Genomic DNA, 24,894 nt, shown 5'->3' on the forward strand with positions numbered 1-24,894 from the left:
CCCGCCCCTAGCCGCAGTGCCCGCTAGGACGGCGCAAAGCCCCGCCCCCCGTAGCACCCGCAACGACGGCACGAGACCCTGCCCGGTGCGTGCAGAGAACCTCCCAAAGCCTCCTCCCCTCGCTACGCCTGACGAGCCTTTTTGCGTGATCCGTCCCTCGCAACCCAGGACGCCTTTGAGATCGCTAAGCCCCGCCCGGCCTGGCCTCGAAGTCCCGCCTTCGCTTAACTTTGCCCCACCGTACGATCTGGCCACGCCCCTTCGCTCTAGCCGGGACGCCGGCTCGTAAGCCCCGCCCCATATGCGTAACACCAGGCTCCGCCCTTTCCCGGCCTCCAGAACTGGGCGCTAAACTACGCCAGGCCCGCCTTTTCGCCTAGCCACACCCCGTTTTTCAGGTAACTCACCTTTAACCGCCCTTGGCTCCTCCTCCACAGGGTTTTGACGCTATTAACCCGGCTGTCTGGGGTATTGACAGTATTCAATTTCTTGATCAGAGATATTGCTAAGTGCTCTCACTTTGTGAAAAGTCAGCAGACTGCCCGCTTAGGCTTAGCGCGCTTTCCTGTGGGTAATGTTTTGTAATACAATAAAGTGTCTTCATAGCTTTATTATTATTAAATAAATTATTTGTTATTTCTTTATTAACTCCCGCAGACGGTGCTCTCTCACTGAGACCTCAAAGACTGAGAAAAGGACTAAATGATTCTATATATGGAAAATTCTCTCTTCCGTTTAGTGGTGTAACTCCCAGGCAAGGGAGTATGACTCCCAAAGAGTCTAGTACGACTCTTTGACTAAATTCTGGCCGGTGGGGGTGGGAGCGTCGATAATGTGACATGCCCCCTCCCAGTTTTAGCTCTGAAAGTAATGACAAGCTCTCCTCCACCCAGTTTCCCCCAGATAGAAAGATAACAAAGGTTTAGAAGAGCTATCTTGACTCTACGCTTCCAGTTCTGGAACATGTAACTTTGACAGAAAAAAGCAAGTTAATTATAAAAATGGCTCTGGGGGCGCCTGGGTGGCTCAGTGGGTTAAAGCCTCTGCCTTCAGCTCAGGTCATGATCCCAGGGTCCTGGGATCGAGCCCCTCATCAGGCTCTCTGCTGAGTGGGGAGCCTGCTTCCCTTCCTTTCTCTCTGCCTGCTTCTCTGCCTACTTGTGATCTCTGTCAAGTAAATAAATAAAATCTTTTTAAAAAATGGCTCTGAATAAACACTTTTAGCAAAAGATAAGACCTTAAAAATTTCTCAAAATCTCTGAAACCCCTCTAGGCCAGATTGAGAACCTAGAGCCTAGTGGCAAAATCAGATTAAGGGCATTGCTTTCCAACACAAACCCATTGTCTCAGGTATCTGAAAATACCCATCCTTGACCTGTGAAAGCAGGAATAAGCAGAAGACAGAGAACAATAAATGTAAGTGAATGTAAGTTTAAGAGTTACATCTATGTATGCTAACATGGACACATAGTCAAGATTTATTTTTAAAAGAAAGAAGTGGGGGCACCTGTGTGGCTCAGTGGGTTAAGCCTCTGCCTTCGGCTCAGGTCATGATCTCAGGGTCCTGGGATCCAGCCCTGCATCAGGCTCTGTGCTCAGCAGGGAGCTTGCTTCCCCCTCTCCCTCTGCCTACCTCTCTGTCTACTTGTGATCTCTCTCTGTGTGTCAAATAAATAAATAAAATATTTTTTAAAAATAAAAAAAAAAGAAATAAGTGAAGGCAGTACAGTGTATAGTGAACTCCCTTTACAAGAGGGGACAAATACATATGGTTTTGCTTGTATTTTCATACAGATAGAGAGGAAACCAATTTGAGTTAACTCATAAAGGGAGGAGCCAAGGTGGGAGGATCAGGTGTGGGAAAATTTTTCACTGCATACTTTAACACATTTTTAGCCATGTGAATGAATTACTTTTTCAGGAAAAATCACAACACTACATATAAGTAAGGTAGACTGGACTCTTGATCCCAGTTCTTCACGCCCATATTAAAACAGGATTAGAATCCATACCATCTGCCATGTAACTTTGTAGGGCCTCACTATGGGTTGGTGCTGGGCTTGGTCATGTGGCTTGCGTTTAGCCAAGGATAATCAAATGTCATCTGAGCAGAGGCTTTAAATGTTCTTTGTGGTTTAGCCTCCCTCTTGCACTCCTGCTGTCAGTCATGAGAAGAACATGCCCTGAGTCTAAAGAGGATGGAAGACCCCTGGAACAGACCGAAGATCAAACTGCAACCTGGAGCCAAGTCCAGCTCTGACCTGCAGCCTAAAGTTGACCTGCTCTGTGGACCCATGAACAGCAACAACACAAATGTCCTTATCATCCGCTGAAATTCTGGGTTCCATGCAGCATTATTGCAGGAGAACACTGACAGCTACACTAGACCCATGCTGTCCAATACTACTTTCTGGCCATGATGGAAATGTCCTACAGTCTCCAGCGTCTAATGCATGAGCCACATGTGAGTGGTGCAACTGTGAGGAGCTGATTTTTTTCTTTTATTTAATTTTAACTTACATTTAAATTTAAATAACCATAGGTAGCTAGGGGCTACTCTGTTGCACAACATAGCACTAGTCAAAAATCTATGGCTGTAATGTCTGTGGAGGCTGAGAAAAATTAAGGCCATCCCACCTCAGGTTTAGCCTTAGCATAAGTACAGCCATCTTAGCTCCAGCAGCCATCTCAGACCCCGTGCCCAAGGGCTGGACTTTCCCCTACTTTACTTTAGTTCTAAGGACCCCCACCTTGCTTGGTTCCAGAGACCCCCACCCTACTTTAGTAACAGGAAGCCCCACCCTGCTTTAGTAATAGGAACCCATAAATACCCCTGCCTTAACTAAGCTTGGGGTCCAAGTCCCTACTCCTCTGTGTTGGGTATACTTGGGCCCAAGCTTAAGCTTGTCGTATAAACCCTCATGTGATTGCAACGGTGTTGGCTCCTTGGTGGTCTCTCGGACGCGAAAACTCGGGTACAACAATGTCCACAATAGCCAAACTATGGAAAGAACCTAGATGTCTATCAACAGATAAATGGATAAAGAAGATGTGGTATATATGTTCAACGGAATACTATACAGCCACCAAAAGAAATGAAATCTTGCCATTTGCGATGACGTGGATGGAACTAGAGGATATTATGCTTAGTGAAATAAGTCAATCAGAGAAAGACAACTATCATATGATCTCCCTGATATGAGGAAGTTGAAAGGCAATGTGGGGTTTGGAGGGTAGGGAAGGAATAAATGAAACAAGATGGGATTGGGAGGGAGACAAACCATAAGAGACTCTTAATCTCACAAAACAAACTGAGGGTTGCTTGGGGGAGGGGCGTGGGAGAGGGTGGTTGGGTTATGAACATTGGGGAAGGTATGTGCTATGGTGAGTGCTATAAAGTGTGTAAACCTGGCGATTCACAGACCTGTACCCTTGGGGCTAATAATACATTATATGTTAATTAAAAAATTAAAATTTTTTTTAAAAATTTATAAAAAATAAAACAAGAATGTCTAATGAAAAAAAAAAATCTATGGCTGTGATTATTTGCCCATGGCAATGACTAGAAGAAAATGATCAGAAGCCTACTGTGTTAGTTTCCTAGGGCTGGTACAATAAGGTACCACTAGTTGGAATGGCTGTAAACAAAAGAAATTTGTTCTCTCGTAGTTCTGGATGCCAGAAGTCCCAATTCAAGGTGTTGGCAGAGCCATGCTCTCTCTGAAGACTCCAAGGGAAAATCTGTTCCATGCCTTTATCTTATATTCCGGTGCTGCTTGTAGTCCTCGGCTTATACACACATCACTCCCCTCTTTGCCTCCACTGCCACATGACATTCTCCCTCTGTGTGTATGTCTTTTCTTCCTCTTACAAGGACACCAGTCATATTGGATTAAGGGCCCATCCCACTTCAGTATGACCTTATCATAACTAATAACATCTGTATACTCTGTTTCCATCCCACCCACAGAGTTTTGTTGGTAGTTGCTGGAAGTCTAAATCTCCCCGCAACCCCCGCACCCGGCCCCTGCCTGCCACCACCACTTACCTTGAGCTTGGCCCTCAGCACTGCTGGACTATCCTGCTGGGTGTTTCTGGCTAGAGGCCTATTCTGTCCTCGTCCTTCCCGGCCCTCATGACTGGCAGAGATGGCAACCACAACATCACTGTGGGATCAGTCGCAGCCAGGCCCTTGATCAGACTCAATCCAAACCTCTAGGAAGAAGAGCTCATCTCCCAAGCCCCTACCTCACTGAGATTAGCATTTGCTCAGAGAACAAAATTTAAGAAGGTGCAAAAAATTCAATAAGATAGTTAATAAACTATCTTAACAATTAAACTCAAAGTTTAAACTAAACTAAAACTAAACTTTTTAACTTTTAAACTAAACTCTTCAAGATCAAAATTCAAAACTAAACTATAATGTTCAAAATGACATGAACAAAATAATAAAATTTGAACTCAAGACTGGATCATTGCCGATACTGTCTTTTGCTTCAGACTCAGCATGGCTGAGCGCTGTGCTGCTACCGGTCCTGTGCTCTCTGAACATCACTGTTACTAATCCTGCCTGCTTCAGCAATAGGAACACACACTGATGTCTGCAACTTTGAATCATGTGTTTTTTTTAAAGGTAGATTGCTAGATGGATAAACGGATAGGTATGGGATGGCTATTTCAGCATTATAAAGATGTTAATTGTTCAGTCTAGGTGGTGGGCATGTGGGCTGTCAGTGTAGAATTCTTTTACCTTTTCTGTATGCTTGAAATTTTTCACAATGTTGAAAAGGAAAAATATAAAAGCAGGGAGAAGGACACCCAAGGTTGGCTCTCTGCAGTCAAACCAGCTCCTTCTCCTGAATCCCTGGATGTCCAGGTCTGGGTTTCCCATCACATCCTCCCTGGCAGTGAGGACTAAGCCCTCTAGCTGGTCTGCCCCTTCTTTGACTGAAGCCTCTCTCTGGCCCTTGCCCTTGAGATCCTTCCTTCCCACCAACAGAAAATCAAGGATCTTCTCAAATTCCTGACTGGTCCCTATGAGCCTGGTTGGCTCCCTCCCTCCCAAGTCCCTAAGGCAAGAACAGATCAGTCCCTGGGATAAGACATGTCATTTAATGAAACATGTTCCATAACAGAGCATCCTTCTATATTTGAGGGGAAAATTATCAAAAGCCCATTTTGAAGTACAGAGGACATTAAAATAAAGCACTAGAGATAAAGAGTGATTATCAACTGGGTGTAGGGGAGTGGGGATGGTGGAGAGGGGAGAAACATTTAGAAAACTGGCCTCTGCAGGCAAGAGCTTAAAAGTGGAGAGCTTTCTTTGAGGGCTGGCAGCTTGCGTTCTCACCGCTGGGGGGCGAGGCAGGGCCATCTCTGGACTGGGTGGCGGCAACTCCTGAGTTCCTCTGGGGACAAGGGTCTTGGTTCCAGGCCAGGGGCCCAAGGCCTTCCTTTAGCTAGGTACACAGATGATCAGTGTCCACGACTGGGCAGGGGTGGGGGGGTGCGGGGGGCTGTTCATCAGGATCCATGCTAAGAACTGGTGGGTACTAATGGGCACCCTGGGGGTGGGGGGGGTGGGCAGAGGGGGATTCCCCTCACCCCCTTCTCAATTCGACCCCCTACTGAGGATTCATTAGGCCAAGCCTCAGACTCAGACTCAGACTCAGACTGGCGCTCCCTCAGATGCAGACAGTGCCCGACCTGTGGACCCAAAGCACAACTGGAGTCCTTCATTTCAACTTCCACCCACGCACATTGCTGTGTTGGGGGCAGGGGTGTGGCGATTGGTCCCAGCTACTTGCTCCCTATTTCTCCTGGCAACCTGAATGTGAGTCTGGAATGGAGGTACTACCCAGGAGGGTGCACCTAGGAGGCTGGTTCTCCTGCCCTGCCAGCCTCAGGACTCTCGCAGAGTGACCAGGGCTCCTGTAAGCTGAGCACAAAGCTGGGAGCAGGACGCAGGGGCATGGATCTAGGCAAATCCATGGAGGGGGCAGCCACTGCATCCAGAACCTTCCTACTGTCTCATTTGTCCTTCTAAAGACGGGAAGGATGGAGCTGGTGCACGTGACACTCCCATTTTGCCTTCCACTGCAGCCGTTGCTTTTTCTAAAGACTACTGACTGCCCTGAGACTCAGCACATCCCAGGGTCCGTGCACTGGCCCAGGAGAAGTGGCAGGCTGGGAAGGGGGACGGTCAGCTTCCAGGCCTAGGAGACATCAGAAAGCCTAGGGAAGCTGGAAACTGAGGATTCTCTGGCCAGGTCTGGATCCTGGATAACAGACAATAGTGACAATGGGGAATCAGGCATTTGACAGCCGGACATCTCAAATGACCCAATTAAATCGTCAGAACCTCAGACAGCAGACAGGACTGGATCTTACCCCCTCTTCACTCTATGGCTGCAGAACCAGGTGGAGAGAGGTCACCTCTGTCGTAGGCATGCCAATGTGGATGCTCTTCGTGCGCGCGCGCGCACACACACACACACACACACACACATTCATCAAGGCTCTCACAAGACACAGATATAGCCTTCCCCCCACCCCACACGCAGATCTTTATATCTCCTACACATGCGCACACACAGCTGTTGCAGGGGGGTTGGGAGAATGGACATTGTTCTTAGGCAGTCTCACAGTTCTTCCTTGTGCACAGATCACATCTAGAGAAATTATTCCGAACTAGTCCTCTGCCTTGGTGGTGGGGACCAAAAACCTCCCACATGGCTTCTCTCACCTTGAGGACCCTAGGAATGGCCCAGCCTTCCTGCATTCCATCTATTTTTTTAAAAGATTTTTATTTATTTGACAGATAGAGATCACAAGTATGCAGAGAGGCAGGAAGAGAGAGGAGGAAGCAGGCTCCCTGCTGAGCAGAGAGCCCGATGTGGGGCTTGATCCCAGGACCCCGAGATCATGACCTGAGCTGAAGGCAGAGGCTTAACCCACTGAGCCACACAGGTGCCCCTTGACCTCATCTATTAAGTCTAACTATGACCCTCTCCAAAGGGTCTGGGACTGATGCTCTGAAGTCAGGATGGGGACCAAAAAAAGGACTGGATCCTCTAGGTAGTTAAAAAAAAAAAAAATCTCAAACAGGCTGCTCAAGAAGAGGGAAGATTGGGACCCAAACTACTCAGACTGTTGATTCTAAACAGCCAGATTTCTTCACTGTGGCCGTGTAAACCTCAGCTTGGTTGGACTTGAGCAGGGTTCTCCCGGGTGAGAGATGCCTGGGAGGCCAGGTTGACCCCTGGCCCTGGGAGCCCAAGAAAATACACAATCTGCTGCTGATTTCCCTTATAGTTCTCTTTAAAGTCACAGCCAAGTGTAGATTTCTGCATGCCCTTGTTAATTGTCTCTCCCTCCACCCTGGGGATTGGAGATTGAGAGAGTCCCCTGAATTCTCAGACGGATCCAACCCCAGGAGGGATTCAGAACAAATCTTGTGCTGGTGGCTGCTCCGCTGAGACCACACTGAAGCCGCTGGGAGCACCTCATGCTCCTTCCCCTGCCTCCCACAAACACCTAGAGAGCTTCCTCTTAGTGAAGACCATCCTCCTCACTCCTCCAGGCTCTCCCAGAACCCTTTAATGACAGGTGCTCCTCCACCCACACCTGCTTCACCCAGCCTGGCCAGAGCCAGCTCCCCCGCGGTACAGGGCTTTGGGATCTCCGGCAGCGCAAAAATGCAGAACGGACGCAACGCGGGAGCGCCTTTGTTTCTTCTTTATTTGCGGATATAATTATGTACCGCACTCTAAATTAGAGATAGATTTTTTTTTCTGATATACATTTCATCTTATTCACCACGAGCACACCACACGCACAGTAGAACAGTTCCACAACCTGATAAATTGCACGAGATGAGTTTGGATTCCTGAAAACCAGCAGGCAAGCCGGCCCTGCCTCGGCTTCTCCCCTCCCTGCTTTGCCGAAGGAAATTGCCCGCCCGAAACGGATTTCCCGGCCAGCCTTTCCCTCCGCAGGGTTGAAATGTCTCTGGAATGGGAAGCCCTCTTGCTGGAAATGGCTGGACGCTGCAGATTCCGAGCACTGGATGGCTGTGAAATGTCCCCCCAAGGTCAAGTTTCTGCGCCTGCGAGCTGCGACCCCTCTCCCTCCCATCCCTACCCGCTTCGGTGTCTGGGACCGAAGAGTCAGGGTCCCCGCGGCAAGGACAGAGAGCCTGGCCCACAAATTCGCCCCGGCCTCCCCCAGAAACTAGGGTGTTGTGGAAAGGAAAGGACAACAGAAACGCAGACGCGATGGATTGTGGATTCCTATCCCCTCCCACCCACCCCCCCATCCCCGATAATCAGAAACTAGGAACCAGAGATGTTTAAAGCTCGGCTTCCCAAGCGCGGAGGCAGGGCGCACAGGGCTGGTGGGGGTGGGAGGGGAGGGTGGGAAGTGCGCGGGAGAACCGGAGCCCTGGCGCCCTAGTCCTCCGCGTTGGTTCGGTAGGCCTCGATGAGGCCCTCCAGCGAGTGCACGAAGCCGGACACACTGCAGATGCCACCGATGACGAAGATGGCGACATCGAAGAAGACTTGGTGCCACAGCAGCTTGCGCCAGAGCAGACGCAGGTGGAAGAGGCTGGGCAGCAGGAAGCAGAGCCCGGCGCCCGTGAGACTGCCTGTGAGGCCCATGAGCAGCGCGAAGTGCGGCACGTAGATGGCCATGAGCAGCGTGAAGACGACGAGCGCACAGCGCAGCGTCAGCCCCCACGATTTGAGGCGCCCGTCGCCGCCGTAGCAGGCGGGGAAGAAGGCGCGGCTGCCCTCCTGGAAGAGCGACTTCTCCAGCACCTCGACAGCAGCGAAGAAGGGCAGCGGGTAGGATAACAGCGCTTTGGCCACCAGGAAGATGTTCACCACAGCACGGATGGAGCCAGGCAGGTTATCCGTGATGACTTCCTTGGTCTCGTCGGCCCAGGTGAGGTAGGCGACCAGCGCGAAGAGGCCTTTGAGCACGCAGGCGGCGATGTGCGTCCAGTTCATCATGCAGTGGAACTCGCTGGGCTGCTGCATGTTGCCCTCCAGCGAAGGCAGGAAGATCTGGGACGTGTAGCTGAACACGATGATGCCGATGGAGATGGGAAACTTCTTGACATCGATGTAGAACTTGACCTTCTCCCAGGCCCAGTCGCGTGCCCGCGAGAGGCAGTAGGCGATGACCAGGATGTTGATGACGAAGTGAGCCAAAGTGCACAGCAGGCTGAACTTGGACACCGCCTTGAGGTTCTTAAGGAAGGCGCAGGGCAGCAGCACGGCGGTGGCGATGATGGACCAGGACTTCTGCGACACGGGCAGCCCTGGGAAGCTGTTGTACATGAGGTTGCCGCTGACCACAACGTATAGGATGCAAGTCATCACCAGCTCGATGATCTGCGCAACGTTCACCACGCGGCCTCCCAGAGTGGGGAAGCGCGGGGCGCAGCACGCGTTGGCTATGGCTACGTACGAGTCCCGCACCCGCACCACCTCGCCGTCCTCGTTCTCTTCGTACAGGCAGGCGATGAGGATCTTGCCGGTGTAGCAGCACACCACGGCGGCGAAGATGATGAGGAACAAGCCCAGGTAGCCGCCGTGCAGGATGGCGTAGGGCAGGCCCAGCACGAACATGCCCTGCGGAGCGGAAAGGCAGCGAGACCCGCGTGCTCAGCGACCGCAGCCTTGCCGGAGGGGACCTGGGGGCGTGGCTTAAGGCTGTAGCCGCAAGGGGGCGCTAAGGGGAGCGACATCTGGGCTTAAGCCGCGGGGAGGAGATGTTAAGAGTAGGCTGGAATGGGGTGCACCGAGGCGTAATAGGAGAAGCCTGGGAGTCGAGTCAGAGATGGAGAGGGAGATGTTCAAGGCCGCAACTGAAAGGGAAAGGTGTGCCTGCGGCTGGGAGGTGCGGAGGAGGCTGAGTGTGGGGTCAAGCCACAAAGAGGGCCTGGTATATGGAGAAGGGGCCAGAGCGGTTGTGGCCAGAAAAGGGCTCCGAGAAAGGTAGAGAGCTGGGCCTGAGCCATTAGGAAGAAGGGGCACGGGATTTAAGGTGGGGCTGGAATGAGGTACGGGGAAGCTAATGAGGGCCTGTGGCCGACTGGAGAAGGGAACACGAAAGCGGCAGTGGGAGGAGAAAGAGCTAGGGTAGGACGGAAGAGGGGCTGGTGGTGCGCGAACGCGAAGCAGAGGGAAGCAAGAACGGCGGGTATGGAGGATGCTCGCCAAGGCTTTGGGGAAGTGAGGCCAGAGGCGCACGGAGTGGGAGTCCTAGGACAAGGCCTCGGTAGGGTGGGAGAGGCTGGGGCCTAAGGAAGGGACCGAGAGTGGTAGAGACAAGCAGGATAAGGGGCCCCGGGGGGGGGGGCACGAGTGGCTGAAAATCTAAATCAAGGAGTCAAGCTGCGGACTCCGGCGGGCGGACCGTGGAAGGAGGGTTTAGACTCTGCAAAGGGAAGAAAAGCTAACGAAATCCAGGGTTCCCGCGGCCTCCTGGCCTCCAGGTTCCCTCCCTGGCCTCCCTCCGGGCCTACGGAACGGGGGTCTTCAAAGATGCCCCCGGCGAAGGCGCGGGTGGCAAGGAGGTGGCCGCGGTCACTTGCCCGTGGTTCCGCACAGCCGCCTCGCAGGGCCCAGGAGCGGGAGGCGCCTCGGGTCGGACCACTTAGTGCGCAGTGCCCTGCGCGGCCTGGGTCCCCAAAGCAAACCCTCCTAGGCCTTTCGCTCCCGGGAGATCCCTGTTGTGCGCCCCAACGACGGCGGGCTCCGGGGACGCCTGGGGGACCAAGCCACAGGGCCCGGGGGCTCCTTGGGCTGGGTCCTCCTCCTCCCCTCATGCCGCCGCCTGCCCGCCTTCGCCAGCTCCTGGGGTCGTTGTGCAGACTCCAAACCCGCTCCCGGCGGAGTCCGGCGCTGCCTGGTGGGGAGTGGGGCCTTGCGAGTAGGGTGAAGGGGTGGCTGGCCTGGAGACCAAGGGGCTGTTCAGAACAACCGGAAGCGGCTTCTCCAGGGTCACACGCGGAGAAGCCGGTCGCCTCTTTGCGGCATAGCCGGGATTTCTTGCGAAAAGGGTGAGTCTGTGCACAGGGAGCACGGAGGTACCACAAACTAATTGTGGTAATTGGTACATCACCTATGTGCTTATGTTTGCGTACACCTGCATGTCCCTAGTAGGGCTGCACTTGGGAAAGTGGGCTAGATCCTGTTTGCATGAATCTGTACTTGTGTACAGGCGTATGTTCAAGGTTCGTGTGTGTCTGGTATGTACAGGTATGCGCTTGTGTGGGAGTGTGTGAAGGTACTTTTGATGATAATCCTGTGGTCTATATATAGATGCACGCCGTGTGCACCTGGACGGGCATTTGCTCGTGGGGGAGGGGGATATGAGCAAGTGCGTCTATGCCTGTGTCAAGGGAGAGGACTCCCAGCTCAGCAATTTCCCTCTCTCCTTTCCTCCTGAACATGCAGCTGTAAATCCATTCCGGAGTCCCCGGAGACACTGTTCCCTCCAATCCTGATTTTCTTTCTCCCTCTCCCCTCCCGGCTCCCCTCCTCCCGGTTCCCTCCCGTTTGCAGGGTCTTAGGGCAAGTGCCGGGGACCAAACCTCAGCCTAACAGTCAGGCGCCTGGAGCCGCGGGAGGCAGTGCGGATCAGAGCGGGAGACACCGCTTGTAGTGTTGTAGACGCATCCCCCACCCCCCCAGCACCCTTCCTCAGGGCTGGGAGGAGTGGGGGAAGGTGAGATCCGGGGTACGGGAGGGGATTTCTCAGCAGAGATCGTGGGCGAGGAGGACCTGGGGGGGACCTGGACGGGGGGGTGTTGTAAGAGCCGGATGCTCCAGAGCGGGAGAAGGGGGAGGGTGGGGGCAGACAGAGCAGGGAATCCCGAGCTCACCTGGATAGCGTTGGTCACGTTCCAGCCCGCCTCCCACGCGGTGATCTTGGGTTTGTCGTGGCCCCCGAATTCTCCACCAGCCCCCAGATTCTGGTCTTTGGAGCCGGAGGGCGGCAGGGGCGCGCCACCGCCGCGCTGGTAATGGATGTCTCCCTCGACGGGCGGTTCGGCGCCCTCGTGCCCGCAGGGCTCACCCTCGGTTTTCAGGATATCCATCTGCAGGCCCTGACGGTGCTCAAAGTCGAGGTCGTCACAGTGAGCAAAACCCACTGCTTCCTCGTCGGTGGCCGCTTGAAAACCCATCCTGGCGAACATGCCGCTCACCTTGGCCTGGGACTTGTTGGACACGGATGTGGCCACGTTGGACAGCTTGCTGCGAAGAAGGGTGGCCATGGCGGCGGCGGGGTCCGTGGAAAGGACAGAAGGGGCTGAGGACGCGGGCGACGCGCGGCGAGGCGGCGAAGGCCAGGGGGGCGCGAGGCCGCTATCTTCGCTCGCTTTCCCCGCGGCGCCCCAGGGCGCTCTGGCTCATGACCCCCTCGGCTGGCGTCTGAGGCTCGCTCGGAGCCCACCCTGCGGGCGGGCAGCGGGGCTGGCGGAGCGGCGGCTACGAGTGCACTGCGGAGCTGCCGCGGGGCGCGCGCTGGGCTGCGGAGGGCGGCGGCGGCGGCAGCGGCGTCAGAGCTGCTACGCGAGGCTGGTGCGGCGCCCCCACCCGTGCGCAGCCCAAGGCGCTCCCGCCCCTCGATATCAGGCGCGGGGCGGGCGTTGGGGAAGGGGAAACACCCGGAGGCGGTGGGGGGTAGGGGGGAGGAGGGCAGCGAGAAGAGACCAGGGGCGCGAAGGGACTCCGGAGAATTGAGATGGGGGCCGGGGAAAGGCGCCTGCCTGATGGCACCGAGAGGGAGCGCACACGGGAGGGGGCTCTGAGGGCGCAGTGGGGGCTGCAGTGCTGCATTTCTGGGGGAGGCGCTAAGCTCTGATCCTAGCCCTTCCCACCTCGACGCCACTGGGAGGGAGGGGGCCGGAGCCTGCTGATTGTCGCGGTCTGGCGGCCGCGACTACCCCCTCCAGAGGCCGGGAGCCTTCCGGTCCAGGAGCCTCTGGCCATGGACTGGTCTGGACGTCCGGAAAGGCAGCAGGACAGTTACCTGTTTCAGGCGGCGCGGGCCGTCTGGGCGTCGATCTGTACCCATTACTCACACTGAGACCTGGCCGCAAGCCGCCCTCGGAGGCAGAAGTGTCCGTCCTGGACCTCTCTCAAGAATGCTCAGCCCGGCCTCGGTCACTGGGCTGTCTCAACTCGTCCAGGGACGCCGCGATGGAAGCGATTCTGCGGCTCGCTCGCCACCGACCGCTCTCCAAACGTGTGCAGAATGGAGACGAAAGGTTGGCCTTTCACTTTCTTTTCGTTTGGGAGTCTGGAAGGAGGCAGGACTTCGTGCGGGCATCTCTCGACAGCTTCGTGGAGGGTCTGCGAATGTCCACGCCGCAGCGGGGCGCACCCGGAGTCCCGCCCCGGGGAAAAGCCGGGCTCGCCACCCGCCCCGAGCGCGGAGGTGCGCGGTGCGCTCGCGGCGGTGGTGAAAACCTAGACCTTTTCTGTTGAGTGGGGTGCGTGTGTGTGCGCGCCGAATAAGAGAGCGAGCCCGAGACAAAGGCCGATATTGTTATCAGATACCTCTATGGGCCGAATCTAAGTGGACTCCAAGGGTGAGATTTGGTAATCGTGTTTATTCTGTAAATGTGTGGTTTCGTGCGCATTTGAGCCTGTGAGTGCGCCGAGCTTGTGTGTGTTGGATTGTGTGGATAAGTGTTCCCGTGTGGGTTGCCTGTGTAAGCCCTTTTGTGGTTGTGTCTCTCTGAGGCTCCACCGCTCGGTATGGGTCCCTGACTGTTCCCAGCTGGGCTCCCGCCGGCACTCCTCTTGAATCTGAGCAGTAAACAGCAGCTTTGCGACCTGGCCTAGGTGGAAGAGGACTGGCGACTATGACTAGGGTGGGGGTAGGGGTAGGGAGAAATTGAAGTAAACGAAAAGAAAGGGGTCCCCTATCTCCCGCTCTCAAGGCTCTGTCTCTATGAGAACCCCAGTCTCCCCCTCCCCTGTAGTATTTTTAGATTAGTTCACGTCAGCGCACAAGTAGGGCGGCCTGAGGGCTCTGACCAGCCAGTTGGAGCTGCCAGGACCGGCCCCTATTTCTTGTCCCCCCCACCCCCTCTCAGCGCCTCACAGTCTTCCGCAAGCTCCTCTCGAGATAGGAAACCTCCACCAGAATGGGCTGAGATGCCCTTGATCTCTCCCTAGGTACCCCCTTAAATTCCAGGAGCCTGCTTGCCAGAAACCAAGGCAGATACCCACCATTGTAAGTAACCCAAAGAATCCATTCCCCTACACCAGCTGCTATGACAAGAAAACCTTTCCATAGAGCCTGACCCCAAACACAGACCCTGCAAGTCGTGATAGGACTCAGAACAAAGAGAACGGAAAACCTTCCTCCCCCCAACACAGATTGTCTCCTCCAGAGAGGCTTGAAATAGAACTGATCTCCCATCCCAGAGATTTGCTCTATACAGAGACCCTCCTCCATCCCCATCCCTAGAGGATGGGGGAGAGATCCCTTTCCCTAGACTCCTACAGACAAAGATCTTTACCTCCTATTCCTCGAGCCACCTTTTCTGTTCCTGGCAAAATTCTTTAGTTCCACACTAGGTAATCTGGGCAGAAATTAGGGGTCCCTATTGCCTACCTCCAGCCCATACACACCCACACCTGAAGACAGCCACCGATGCCTTCTTTGACAAGTAAAACAATGCTGTATATGTATCAGTTGGTCATTGTTGATTTATGTGTGGATTTTTTTTTTTTTTAAGATTTTTTTTTTTTATTTATTTATTTGAGAGAGAGACAGTGAGAGAGAGCATGAGCAAGGAGAAGGTCAGAGAGAGAAGCAGACTCCCTGCGGAGCCGGGAGCCCGATGCGGGACTCGATCCCGGGACTCCAGGATCATGACCTGAGCCGAAGGCAGTCGTCCAACCAACTGAGCCACCCAGGCGTCCCTATGTGTGGATTTTATAAGGATCCAAAATGCTTACCCTCTCTTTCCTTTCCCCTTATGATGTTTGCTGCTGTCTAAGACCAAAGGGGGGCTGTGAAGGTCTTTCATTAGTTAGATATGGGGTCATTCATTCATTCATTCATTCAGCAAACCTTTTCCCTGCCCTACCGTGCACATGGCTGTCTTCCCACTATTGTGGGAACCACCAGGACAATGTAAGGATGGTCCTTTCCTAGGTCACCCACCACAATTCTTGGGTCTGTGGGGACATTGGAGACATTCAGTCCAATCATCCTTTCTGCAATGCTTAAGCCATCCCTGAAACACCCCTTCTTTCACAGATAAGCCCACCCAGTGAGATGTCCTGCTCAAGGTCACCCAGAGTCCAGGGTAGAGCCAGGCTAGGCCCCAGGAATCCTGATGCTCCTCCTGCACCTTCCCTTCCATGACCTTGTCTGTCCTTCCATCTCCTCTCCCTGGCTGTTCGGGGTTTGGCCACCACACTGTCAAGAGATGACATTTGAAACAGACACCCATCCCTCTAGCAGTCATCAGATGTCAGCAGTTGGAGGAGAAAAGCCTCTGTATCACTCTTTTCCTGCTAATTGCCACAAATACCTCTTCCAAGGCCAGGGTGGCAAGCTCCCAAGCAGCCTTCCCTTACTGGAAAATTTTGCTCCCTCGTGTACCAGCTGTGTGACATTGGACTACTTACTTAACTTCTCTTAGCTTCTACTTCCTCATCACTGAAACATTTAAATAATAATAATAATAATAATAATAATAATAACAGCCTTCTTCTGTTCTTGGAAGGATCCAGTGAGTCTTGTATATAAAATGCCTAGTGAATGCTCAGTGTCTGGTACGTGGTAGCAATTATTCTGTCATTGTTGTTGCTGCCATATGGAATGGCCATGTCTCATTGTTCAGGGAAAGCGAGTGTGCAAGAAAAAACCTGTGATGTATGTGAAAGCCAGGGTGAGTTGGTATGTGCACTCTTCTGTCTTTGCCTTGCCTCCCCGTCCTCACCCCTTCCAGGGAAAGGAATGGAGGTCAGGAATTGGGCAGAGGGCAAGGGACCTGGCAGGCAGCCCCAGGAGGCAAACAGGACAACCTGCCTAGCTGGTAATGAGTTGGGCGTGCTCTAGAGGAGCCATCAGCCTCCAGATTCTCCTGATAAGCTCCTCTAGGGACACCCTCTCGAGAGGAATTTGCAGCAGCGTGGCCCCCTGCGCTGAAACACAACACACACAAACACACATGCACTCACACACAGCGAATGACAAGATAACTGACAGGTGGACAAAGAAGCGAGGACTGGAGCCCAGATTCAAGGACAACTGGCAGGTTTACACTGGGCAGTGCACACAGGTCAAGGATGGGCCAGCACATGGACATACAGAAGATCTGGACTGAGACTGCCCGGCACACAGAGAAACCAGGATAGACAACCCCTAGATTGAGCCCCATGGGTACAGGGTACCGTCACCCAGATGACAGACACACAGCAGCACAGGACAAGCATGTACATGGAGAGTTGTACACGCACTGACAGACACCCCGACACGGACCACACATACACATTCACACCCAGACCCATAGTCAGGCAACCCCGAGTGCAAGAATACCCCTATAGGATTACTGAAGGGGAAAAGAGAGGAGAACAAAGGGAGGAAAAGGGGCAAAGGAGACATAAAAAGAAACATGCTAGAAGCGGGAAGAGGGAGACAGAGAAGGACATGCCAGGCAGAGGCACCAGCCAGCAGGGCACAAAAGAGACAGAGTTTCCACAGCCTTCCTCTTGGCCCATGCCAGAACCCAGCCCTGGGACCAAGAAAATGGGAACTTGGGAGGGTGTGTGGGAAGGGAACAGGAGCCACCCCTGCTGCCCATCCTGGGAGTCCGGGCGGGGGCTCTCCTCTCAGGACTACACAAAATCCCACAGTTTTGAGGGGCTCAGGGGTATCCCAGGAATCCTGCCAAGTGAAGCGAGGATGGTTTTCTGGATCAATCCTGCAGTCTGGGATCAGCTGGAAGGAGCACCCCTCTCACAACATGAGATCCCTTTCTGGTTTTGATGCTTTCAGTACCCAAGGGGTTAAACGCCTGGCAAACAGAGATGGAGGCCACTTTTGGGGAGAATAAAGAGGGTTAAATAGAACTGGGCTTATCTCCCAGAGCAGGCAGCAACATGGGGGATGGGGCAGGGAGCCCTTGAATTAATGGCCTGGAAAGGCAACATCATGAGCATCATTTTGGGGCTGAATGATCACAGACAGACCCCCCTCCCCTTCCTTTTCCAGAGCAAGTTCTGTCAGTGAGCCTTTTCCTGCTGAGGGGACAGATGCTGGCTCTACACCTCATCCTCCCTCTGTCAAGCTGGGGCAATGGTGAGGTTTGTCCTGCAGCTGGAAGAAGCCATGCCTACCTTGCCCCAAACCAGAGCTCAATTTCCTGATACCATATCTGTGGGCACAAGGGAGGAGAGGGGGCAGCAGGGCAGAGGGTTCCAAGTGGGCAGCCCATGCCTGGAACAAAGACCCTGAGTCTTCCCTCCTTTGGTGTGACAAATTGGAGGGACGGAGGGGGCGTGTGCTGCCTCCAATAGCTCAGGGTACAATATATTAAAATATATTAATGACTAAATATGAGTGGTTTTCCTTGTTAAATTAGCCTCCCATCTCTGGAGGTAAGCAGGCAGAGGCTGGATGTCTATCAGGGACAATGTCCAGGGCAGTCCTGTCTCAGGGTACGGAAGGCTGTGTTTCATAATTTCTGGACTTCTAGATTCAAGCCTCTGTGCAGATGGCTCTGAGAAAAGGCCAGGGAGCAGGGGACATAGGGACCCAGGCCGAGCCCTCAGCAGCCTTGGAAACCAGAAAAGGCTGCCTACAACTGACGAAGCCATGCTGGAACAGACTTGGTGGGTTAGAGCAATGGTTTCTACCCCTTTCTGAGAACAGTCTCTTGTTATTCTGGGAGGCAGGGGTCGCAGTAACCTCACTCCCCACTGGGTCCCCAGCACACGGTAGACTCGAAAAATAACATGGGTGGGGTTGAATTAAATCGATATCACACGGCATGCCTTGGGTGGCTCAGTTGTTAAGCGTCTGCATTCTACACAGGTCATGATCCCAGGGTCCTGGGATCCAGCTGAGCATTGGGCTCCCTGCTCTGCGGGAAGCCTGCTTCTCCCTCTCCCACTCGCCCTCATTGTATTCCCTCTCTCACTGTCTCTCGGTCAAATAAATAAACAAAATCTAAAAAAATAAAAAATAAAAAAAATCGATATCACAAAACCATTTGACCCCTGAACTTTTAGTATAACTGGCTGAGGAAACACACATACACAGTGACCAAAATCCAGCTCTGAATTTTGAGTTCCATTGCCCCTCTAAACAGATTTGTTTTTTTATACCCACATCACCTGCCGGGTTAAAAGGGAGTCATGCATACACATGCAAGATGTGATCTTTGTTCATAATGGGCTTGGGGTACACACTCAGATTCAGGGACTCCTTTTGAGAGCACTCAGCACCCCTAGGAATCTGTGGGTCCCTGGTTGTAGCAACTGGGAGAGACAACGATAGGGGAGGCTCTGACTGGTGAGCTCTGTGTCGAGAACCCTGGGCTCCAGGGGTGCAAAGGGGCTGGGGGGCCATCTGGCCTCCTGGACTCTCAAACCTTGCTTGTTCTCTCTGCTGTATGAGGGCACAGTGACAAGGTGGCCATCTACAGGCCAGGAAGAGTGCTCCCCAGAAACCGAACCTGCCAGACCTTGATCTGGCACTTGAGCGCCTGGAACTCCAAGACAGTGACTGTCCCTTGGGTAAGCCACCCAGTCTGTGGTGTTTTGTTAAGGCGCTCCAACTGACTAAGACACTGAGCGTCTCTGCCAGCCCTTCCTAGCACTAAGATAGTGGGCAAAGATTTTTCTAGGTCACAATGCCTTTGGACATCTGATGAGGCTGAAGGTCCTCTTTCCAGATGCATACACATGTCACACAGAGTTTCAAATCCTCTATAGCCTGCCCAAGATGACTCCGTGATCTCCAAGTTAAGAGCCCAACCTGTAAATTTCTCTCGCTTCCAGTTGCGCTGAGAGTCAGAGCTGGGTGAAATGTCCACGTTACTATTAACAAGTGTTTATTCCACACATGCTCTTTCGTGATTGCCTTACAGCGTCCGTGTGAGCTTGGATTGGTTTCATGTCCATTTACAGGATGAGGACAGCGGAGTACAAAGAAACTAAGTAACTTGCCCCAGGTCTCAAGCTAGGTTGTGGTGGATCCAGGATTCAAACCCAGGTTCAGAGCTATCCTTAAACCCTCAGCTCTCTAGGTGAGTCCTTGTGGTAGGGCTTGGACCCTGGGCTCTGGGGATGGGCTACAGTCTAGATCTGGCTCCCACTGGCCGGATAGCTCTCCAGGCATTGACTGGTATATATGTCTACTCTGGCCACCGTCTTCTTCCTCCCGATTATACAGGTAATTCCTCTGGGATAGGGAGATGGGGAGGCACATAGCAGGCAGGCACATAGTGGGTGCTCAGAAGAACTTGTGAGTTTCATTAACGTCTGGGTACATTCTGGCCTCAGGGGGCTGCACTCTGTGTGTTCTGGGCTTTCCAGCCTCAAGAGAACGTGACTGTTACCTCCACAGGATGCCTTAGCCCAGCACAGTTGATAATGTCTCCTGGGACGTCAGTTGTTTCCTAACCTGGGATGTGTGAGCCTTCACCCAGAATTGGTTCGTTTTATATTATTTTTTTAAAGATGTTACTTTTTTAAAAAATTTTTAAAGATTTTATTTATTTGACACACACACACACACAGAGAGAGAGAGAGAGAGAACAAGCAGGAAGAGCGGCAGGGAGAGGGAGAAGCCGGTCCCGCTGAGCAGATCCAGACATGGGGCTCCATCCCAGGACCCTTGGGATCATGACTTGAGCCGAAGGCAGATGCCCAATGACTGAGCCAACCAGGCGCCCCAAGATTTTACTTTTAAATAATCTCTACACCCAACATGGAGCTCCAACTCACCACCCTGAGATCAAGAGTCACACGCTCTACCCACTGAGCCAGCCAGCCGCCCCTATGTTATATTATTTTATATCTAAAAAATCTACCAGCAGATTCTGAGTCTCCTGGATGACCAAACTGCCGTAATTGTCATAGGCCTCATGACAAAAGACCAGAGGGGGGCTAAATGCTGAAGCATACTGAACCATACTCATTGTGCAAGTGGCAATTTAATTTCAGCATACATCATCCATCACATTAAATTAATTGTGTTATTTTGAGTCTTTTTATTTGGTAGCTTTGTTTGTATCCCATTGGCACATTGTCTTAGCTTTTCTTGTTGTACAGAGCTAAAAGGATAAGGATTTCTACCTACCTCTATGTTTGTACACATTTCAGTAAATTGTAATAAAGATAACTCATCAATTGTTGGGAAGGGGCTGTGATTTTTTTTCCCCCTTTCAAAGTGGCTCGTGTATGACTCAAGTGTGAGCGGCGTGCATTTAATTCATTCTGACCAAGTAGAAAATAAGCTTCGCACATTGGTGCCCCGCACACAGCCCCTGCCACCTGGACGGGTCCCCATCCTCCTTTTGGCTCCCCACTGCTGCCTTCAAGGGGAAATATGACAGCGTAATGAACAGTTGTACGACGTGCTATAAAAAGGCAATTAAGGGAACTATTGGACTGGGACAAGCCAGCGTGACCTGGTTAATAGCTCTGAGCTGAGCTGGGCCATGGGGAGGAGGGGCGGGAGGAGGGGGAGGGGACTTGCTGCTCTACAGCCAGCTGAGGCTGATCTCCCCTGCCTGCTATGTATGGGGGCACCCACGGTGGTCTTAGGACCAATGGGTCCAGGGACTGTTAAGGAGGATGTTAGTTCAGAGTCCCCTCTGCCACTCCTGGTTGAGTAACCCTGGGCAGGTGGTTCAGGGTCTCTCAGCCTCAGTTTACCCATCTATAAACAGGGATAAAAACAAATGTCCTAGAACGATATCCTGGCAGTGGGAAGAAGGGGTGACCCGGTCACTGTTATACTGGTCAGCTCAGAAATGCTCACGGAGTCCAGAGGAAGATGTGGATGAGGCTTTCACTGTGTTTTCAAGTAGGATTAACTTCATTCAACACAATCTGTGGCTGTGTGTGTGTGTGTGTGTGTGTGTGTGTGTTATTCTCGGCTTGCCTAGGCTCTGCAGGACAGTTCCTTTTTTTTTTTAAGTGTTTCAAGTTTTTATTTAAACTTTAGTTAGTTAACATATAGAGTAATATTGATTTCAGGAGAATTTATGATTCATCACTTCCGTACAATACCCAGCACTCATCGTAGCAAGTACCCTCCTTAATACCCATCACCCATTCAGTCCATCCCCCACCCACCTCCCTCCATCAACCCCGTTTGTTCTCTAGCATTAAGAGTCTCTTATGCCTCGTTTTCCTCTCTCCTTTTTATCTTTACCCCTTTCCCACATGTTCATCTGTTTTGTTTCTTAAATTCCACATATGAGTGAAATTATATGGTTATCTGTCTTTCAGCAACTGACTTATTTCTCTTAGCTTAATACATTCTAGCTCCGTCCACATGGTTGCAAAGGACAAGACTTCATTCTTTCTGATGATTGAAGGAGTTCTTTTTTTTTTTTAAGATTTTATTTATTTATTTGACAGAGAGAGAGATCACAAGTATGCAGAGAGGCAGGCGGAGAGAGAGGAGGAAGCAGGCTCCCTGCTGAGCAGAGAGCCCAATGCAGGCTAGATCCCAGTATCCTGAGATCATGACCTGAGCCAAAGGCAGAGGCTTAACCCACTGAGCCACCCAGGCTCCCCTGAAAGAGTTCTTTGATCAGATCTCCTGGAATCCTCTGTGTGGCCATCCACCTGAGATGCCTCCTCCCCTTTGGAAACTCTCTCTTATCTCCTCGGGATCTCAGTCTTTGTTCTCTCCAGATGCTCCTATTTCTGAACCATCTGTGGCCTGTGCCAGCTTTCAGGATGGAGAGGGAAAGAAACACTTTCTTCTCCATGCAAGTGCCTGTCAAGCCTTCCTCACCAGTGTTGGTGGGAAGATGGGTGAACTGTAACCTGATAAGTAGGCAGTAAAGCACCTGGCACATAGTAAGTGTTCAGTAAATGCTAGTTATTTTTTTTAAGATTTTATTTATTTATGAGAGAGAGAGAGAGAGAGAGAGAGAGCGCGCGCGCGCGCGCACGCGCGCTGTCAGCACATGTGCTCACGTGTGCGCAGGCGCACAAGCATGGGGAGGGGCAGAGGTAGAGGGAGAAGCAGGCTCCCTGGCGAGCAGGGAGCCTGATAAGGATGCAGACTCCACCCCAGGACCCGGGGACCACGACCCAAGCTGGAGGCAGACCTTCGGAGCCACGCGGGTGCCCAAAGCTAGCTATTCTAATTGTTGTTGTCACAACTGGAAAAGCTCTGGGTTTATATTTAGCACCTAGCACAGTGCCTGACACAGAGTAGGTGCCCAATGAGTGTGGGCGGACTGATAATGAATGAAACCTCACTTGGTTCCACGCTTTACAATCTGTGAGCTTACACTAACCCCTCCTTGAGCCTCGGGTGCTCATTAATCCCCTACGGATATGATCCTACCGCACAGTCAGAGATGTGCCTTGTAAACTGTGAACTTCTGCCCACTGTGCGAACTGGTTCTGTCAGTCTCCACCTTCACCTCCACTAGTCTGTGCCTGGCACTTGGATCTGAGGGCCTGGGGGGAGGGGGGGTTTCTCAACCCTCCCCCCCACACACACAACACGCATTTATCCTAAAATAGAAAACCAGCAGAGCAAATTGGTCCGCAAGGCATGGCCCCCATTTCCTCCTCCCCACAGCCTCAGATAGAAATGGCATTGAAAGCCAGCCCAGCGACAAAGGAGCAATCAGGAGTCATTATGGCTCATTTGGGGGAGAGGGCTTGGTGATTGGCTGAGAAGCACCAGCTCTTTTCTCACTCAAGATGAAGAGGGTCTTCAGAAGGCTGCTGGAAAACCAGTCCCTCAGCTGCTGGAAAAACAGTCCCCCAGTGCGGGGCTCCAAGCTCCCAAAAGGCTCTGAAGGCTGGGCTCAGAAGGAGGTTGTGCCCTCTGAGAAGGAAGCTGCCCTCAGGCCTAGCCACTGCCGTCCCTAGTCACTGAAGGCTCCTCTATGGGCCTGATGCTCTCCTGGCAGAGGTCTAAGGCCAAGTCTAGTCTTCTCCACCATCCAGCTGCCCTCATGGGCACTCACAGTCTACGAGGCCCTGTGAGCTCTGAGCCCAGGCCCGCCTGGGCCGCCACCTATCCAGCAGGTCAGTGGGATCTCTTTGCTCCTGCTACAGGGAGGGACCTGCTTCCCACCCTACTCAGCCTTGTTTCTGGGGTTCAGAAGCCACACTTGAACCAGGCAGGGCCAAATTCCAATCCAATATCCACTGTTTTGTAGCTATGTGACCAGGGGATTCACTTCGCCGAACAGAGCCTCATCTGTTTCATGGGGATAGTCAGCCCTCCCTCTAGGGGTGGCAGAAAGGATTACCTCAAAGGATATAAAGCATCTAAAAGATCTTGCGTATAATACATCCTTCGTGGCTATCAGCTCGAATTATCATGCATTCTTAGGTTTCAGTGTCACCTCCTCCTGGAAGCCCTCTTTGATTCCCCAAGACTGGGTTTGTCCCTCCCGGGTACTCCTAACCCCTCTGTACTTGGCCCTGGCCTTCTGCACATACATGCAGGTGTGACTGTGTCTTACTTGTCCTTGTATCCTGGGGCTCAGCACAGAGACTGTCGTGGACAGTGTTCCTCACAGGCATCTGGACAAACCACTGTGCTGACAGCCAGGACCACATGAGGATGTCAAGCACCCATGGCCTCCAAAAGCCTGGAGGAGGGACGGTGGGGCTGAGTCCCCAAACATCCTTGCCGTATGCTTCAGCCTCCCCGTCTCCCCATGCCAGTCCCCAGACCTTTGCCTGGACAGCCCCCCATGTGGGAGCACCTTCCACCGTGCTCTTCCGCTCCCAAGTCTGTCATGGGACGACCCCGCTCTCAGACCCTGCCCCTGGGCCCTGACACAGGCCCCCTCTCTGGGGGAGTCCATGTCCTCATAATCAGAGTGATAATAGCCACCATTTAACAGGGGCTTATTTTTTCCATCAAAGGGGCTAAACATGTTATCTCATTTATCCTCAACTTCAGCCCCTATCTTAGGTTCAAGGGGGCATGCTGCGGTCTCAGGTAAGGAAGGAGGGGTGGGAAGCAGCAGGTCCTTAGGAGAGCTGGGGTGGAGGGCCCTCTCTGATTCCCACATCTCTGTCCTCTGCAGGTCGCCTTTGTGCTGGGACTGACCCTCCATGCTGAGGGAAACATGACTGCCCACAGCTCCTCTGTCCGCCACATCCTAGCGGTCCTTACCACAGAGGGACTGGCTGCCGACTTGATGCTTGGTTTGAAAATTCCCAAGCAGCTGGACACACGTGCCTGCCTTCCTCCTGAGGTTGATGTGAGGTTTCCGTGGGGTGGCGGGCGGGAAATCCCGTGTCTTTTAGGAAGGGCTCAGAAAGTGGCAGCTGGGGTTAGCCTTGGTGTGGTTGCTGTTAGTTGCGACACAATCACCAGCGTGGGCCCCCCTCAGCCTCCAGGGATGTGACCCTTCCAGGTGGGTCTGTGAGGCTGGAGCTACCCCATGTGAGTCTGTTCTGAGGAGTAACAAACTCTTCTCTGAAACCCTGCCCTAAACCCAGGGCAGTTCGAAGGATGGGGCTCCCAGGGAGCCTGCTGGAGACCTCCCGTGGCTGGCTTCGGTCCTCCTAGCTGCAGACCAGGGCTGGGGTTTTCCTCTTAGGGACTCACAGCCTGGGTTGTGGCATCAATATGAAGTGTCACTGAAGGTCACTGAAGGGTCAGGAGGCCTCCTCCAAGCAAAGA

General features: G+C 52.8%; 1 protein-coding gene across 1 annotated transcript; it reads right to left on the reverse strand.

Annotated features, from left to right (window-relative positions):
* Positions 1-7,722: 7,722 nt before the first annotated feature.
* SLC32A1 (solute carrier family 32 member 1) lies at positions 7,723-12,654 on the reverse strand. The gene is made up of 2 exons (XM_032845806.1): positions 11,897-12,654; positions 7,723-9,638 (listed from the first exon to the last, which is right to left on the reverse strand). Exons 1-2 carry the CDS (start codon positions 12,287-12,289, stop codon positions 8,451-8,453), a joined length of 1,581 nt encoding a protein of 526 aa, XP_032701697.1. The 5' UTR covers positions 12,290-12,654; the 3' UTR covers positions 7,723-8,450.
* Between the last annotated feature and the right edge of the window lie 12,240 nt (positions 12,655-24,894).

The sequence above is a fragment of the Lontra canadensis genome, unplaced genomic scaffold (genome assembly GCF_010015895.1).
Source record: "Lontra canadensis isolate GAN:19392208 unplaced genomic scaffold, GSC_riverotter_1.0 scaffold169, whole genome shotgun sequence".
In the NCBI taxonomy this organism is placed as follows: domain Eukaryota; kingdom Metazoa; phylum Chordata; class Mammalia; order Carnivora; family Mustelidae; genus Lontra; species Lontra canadensis.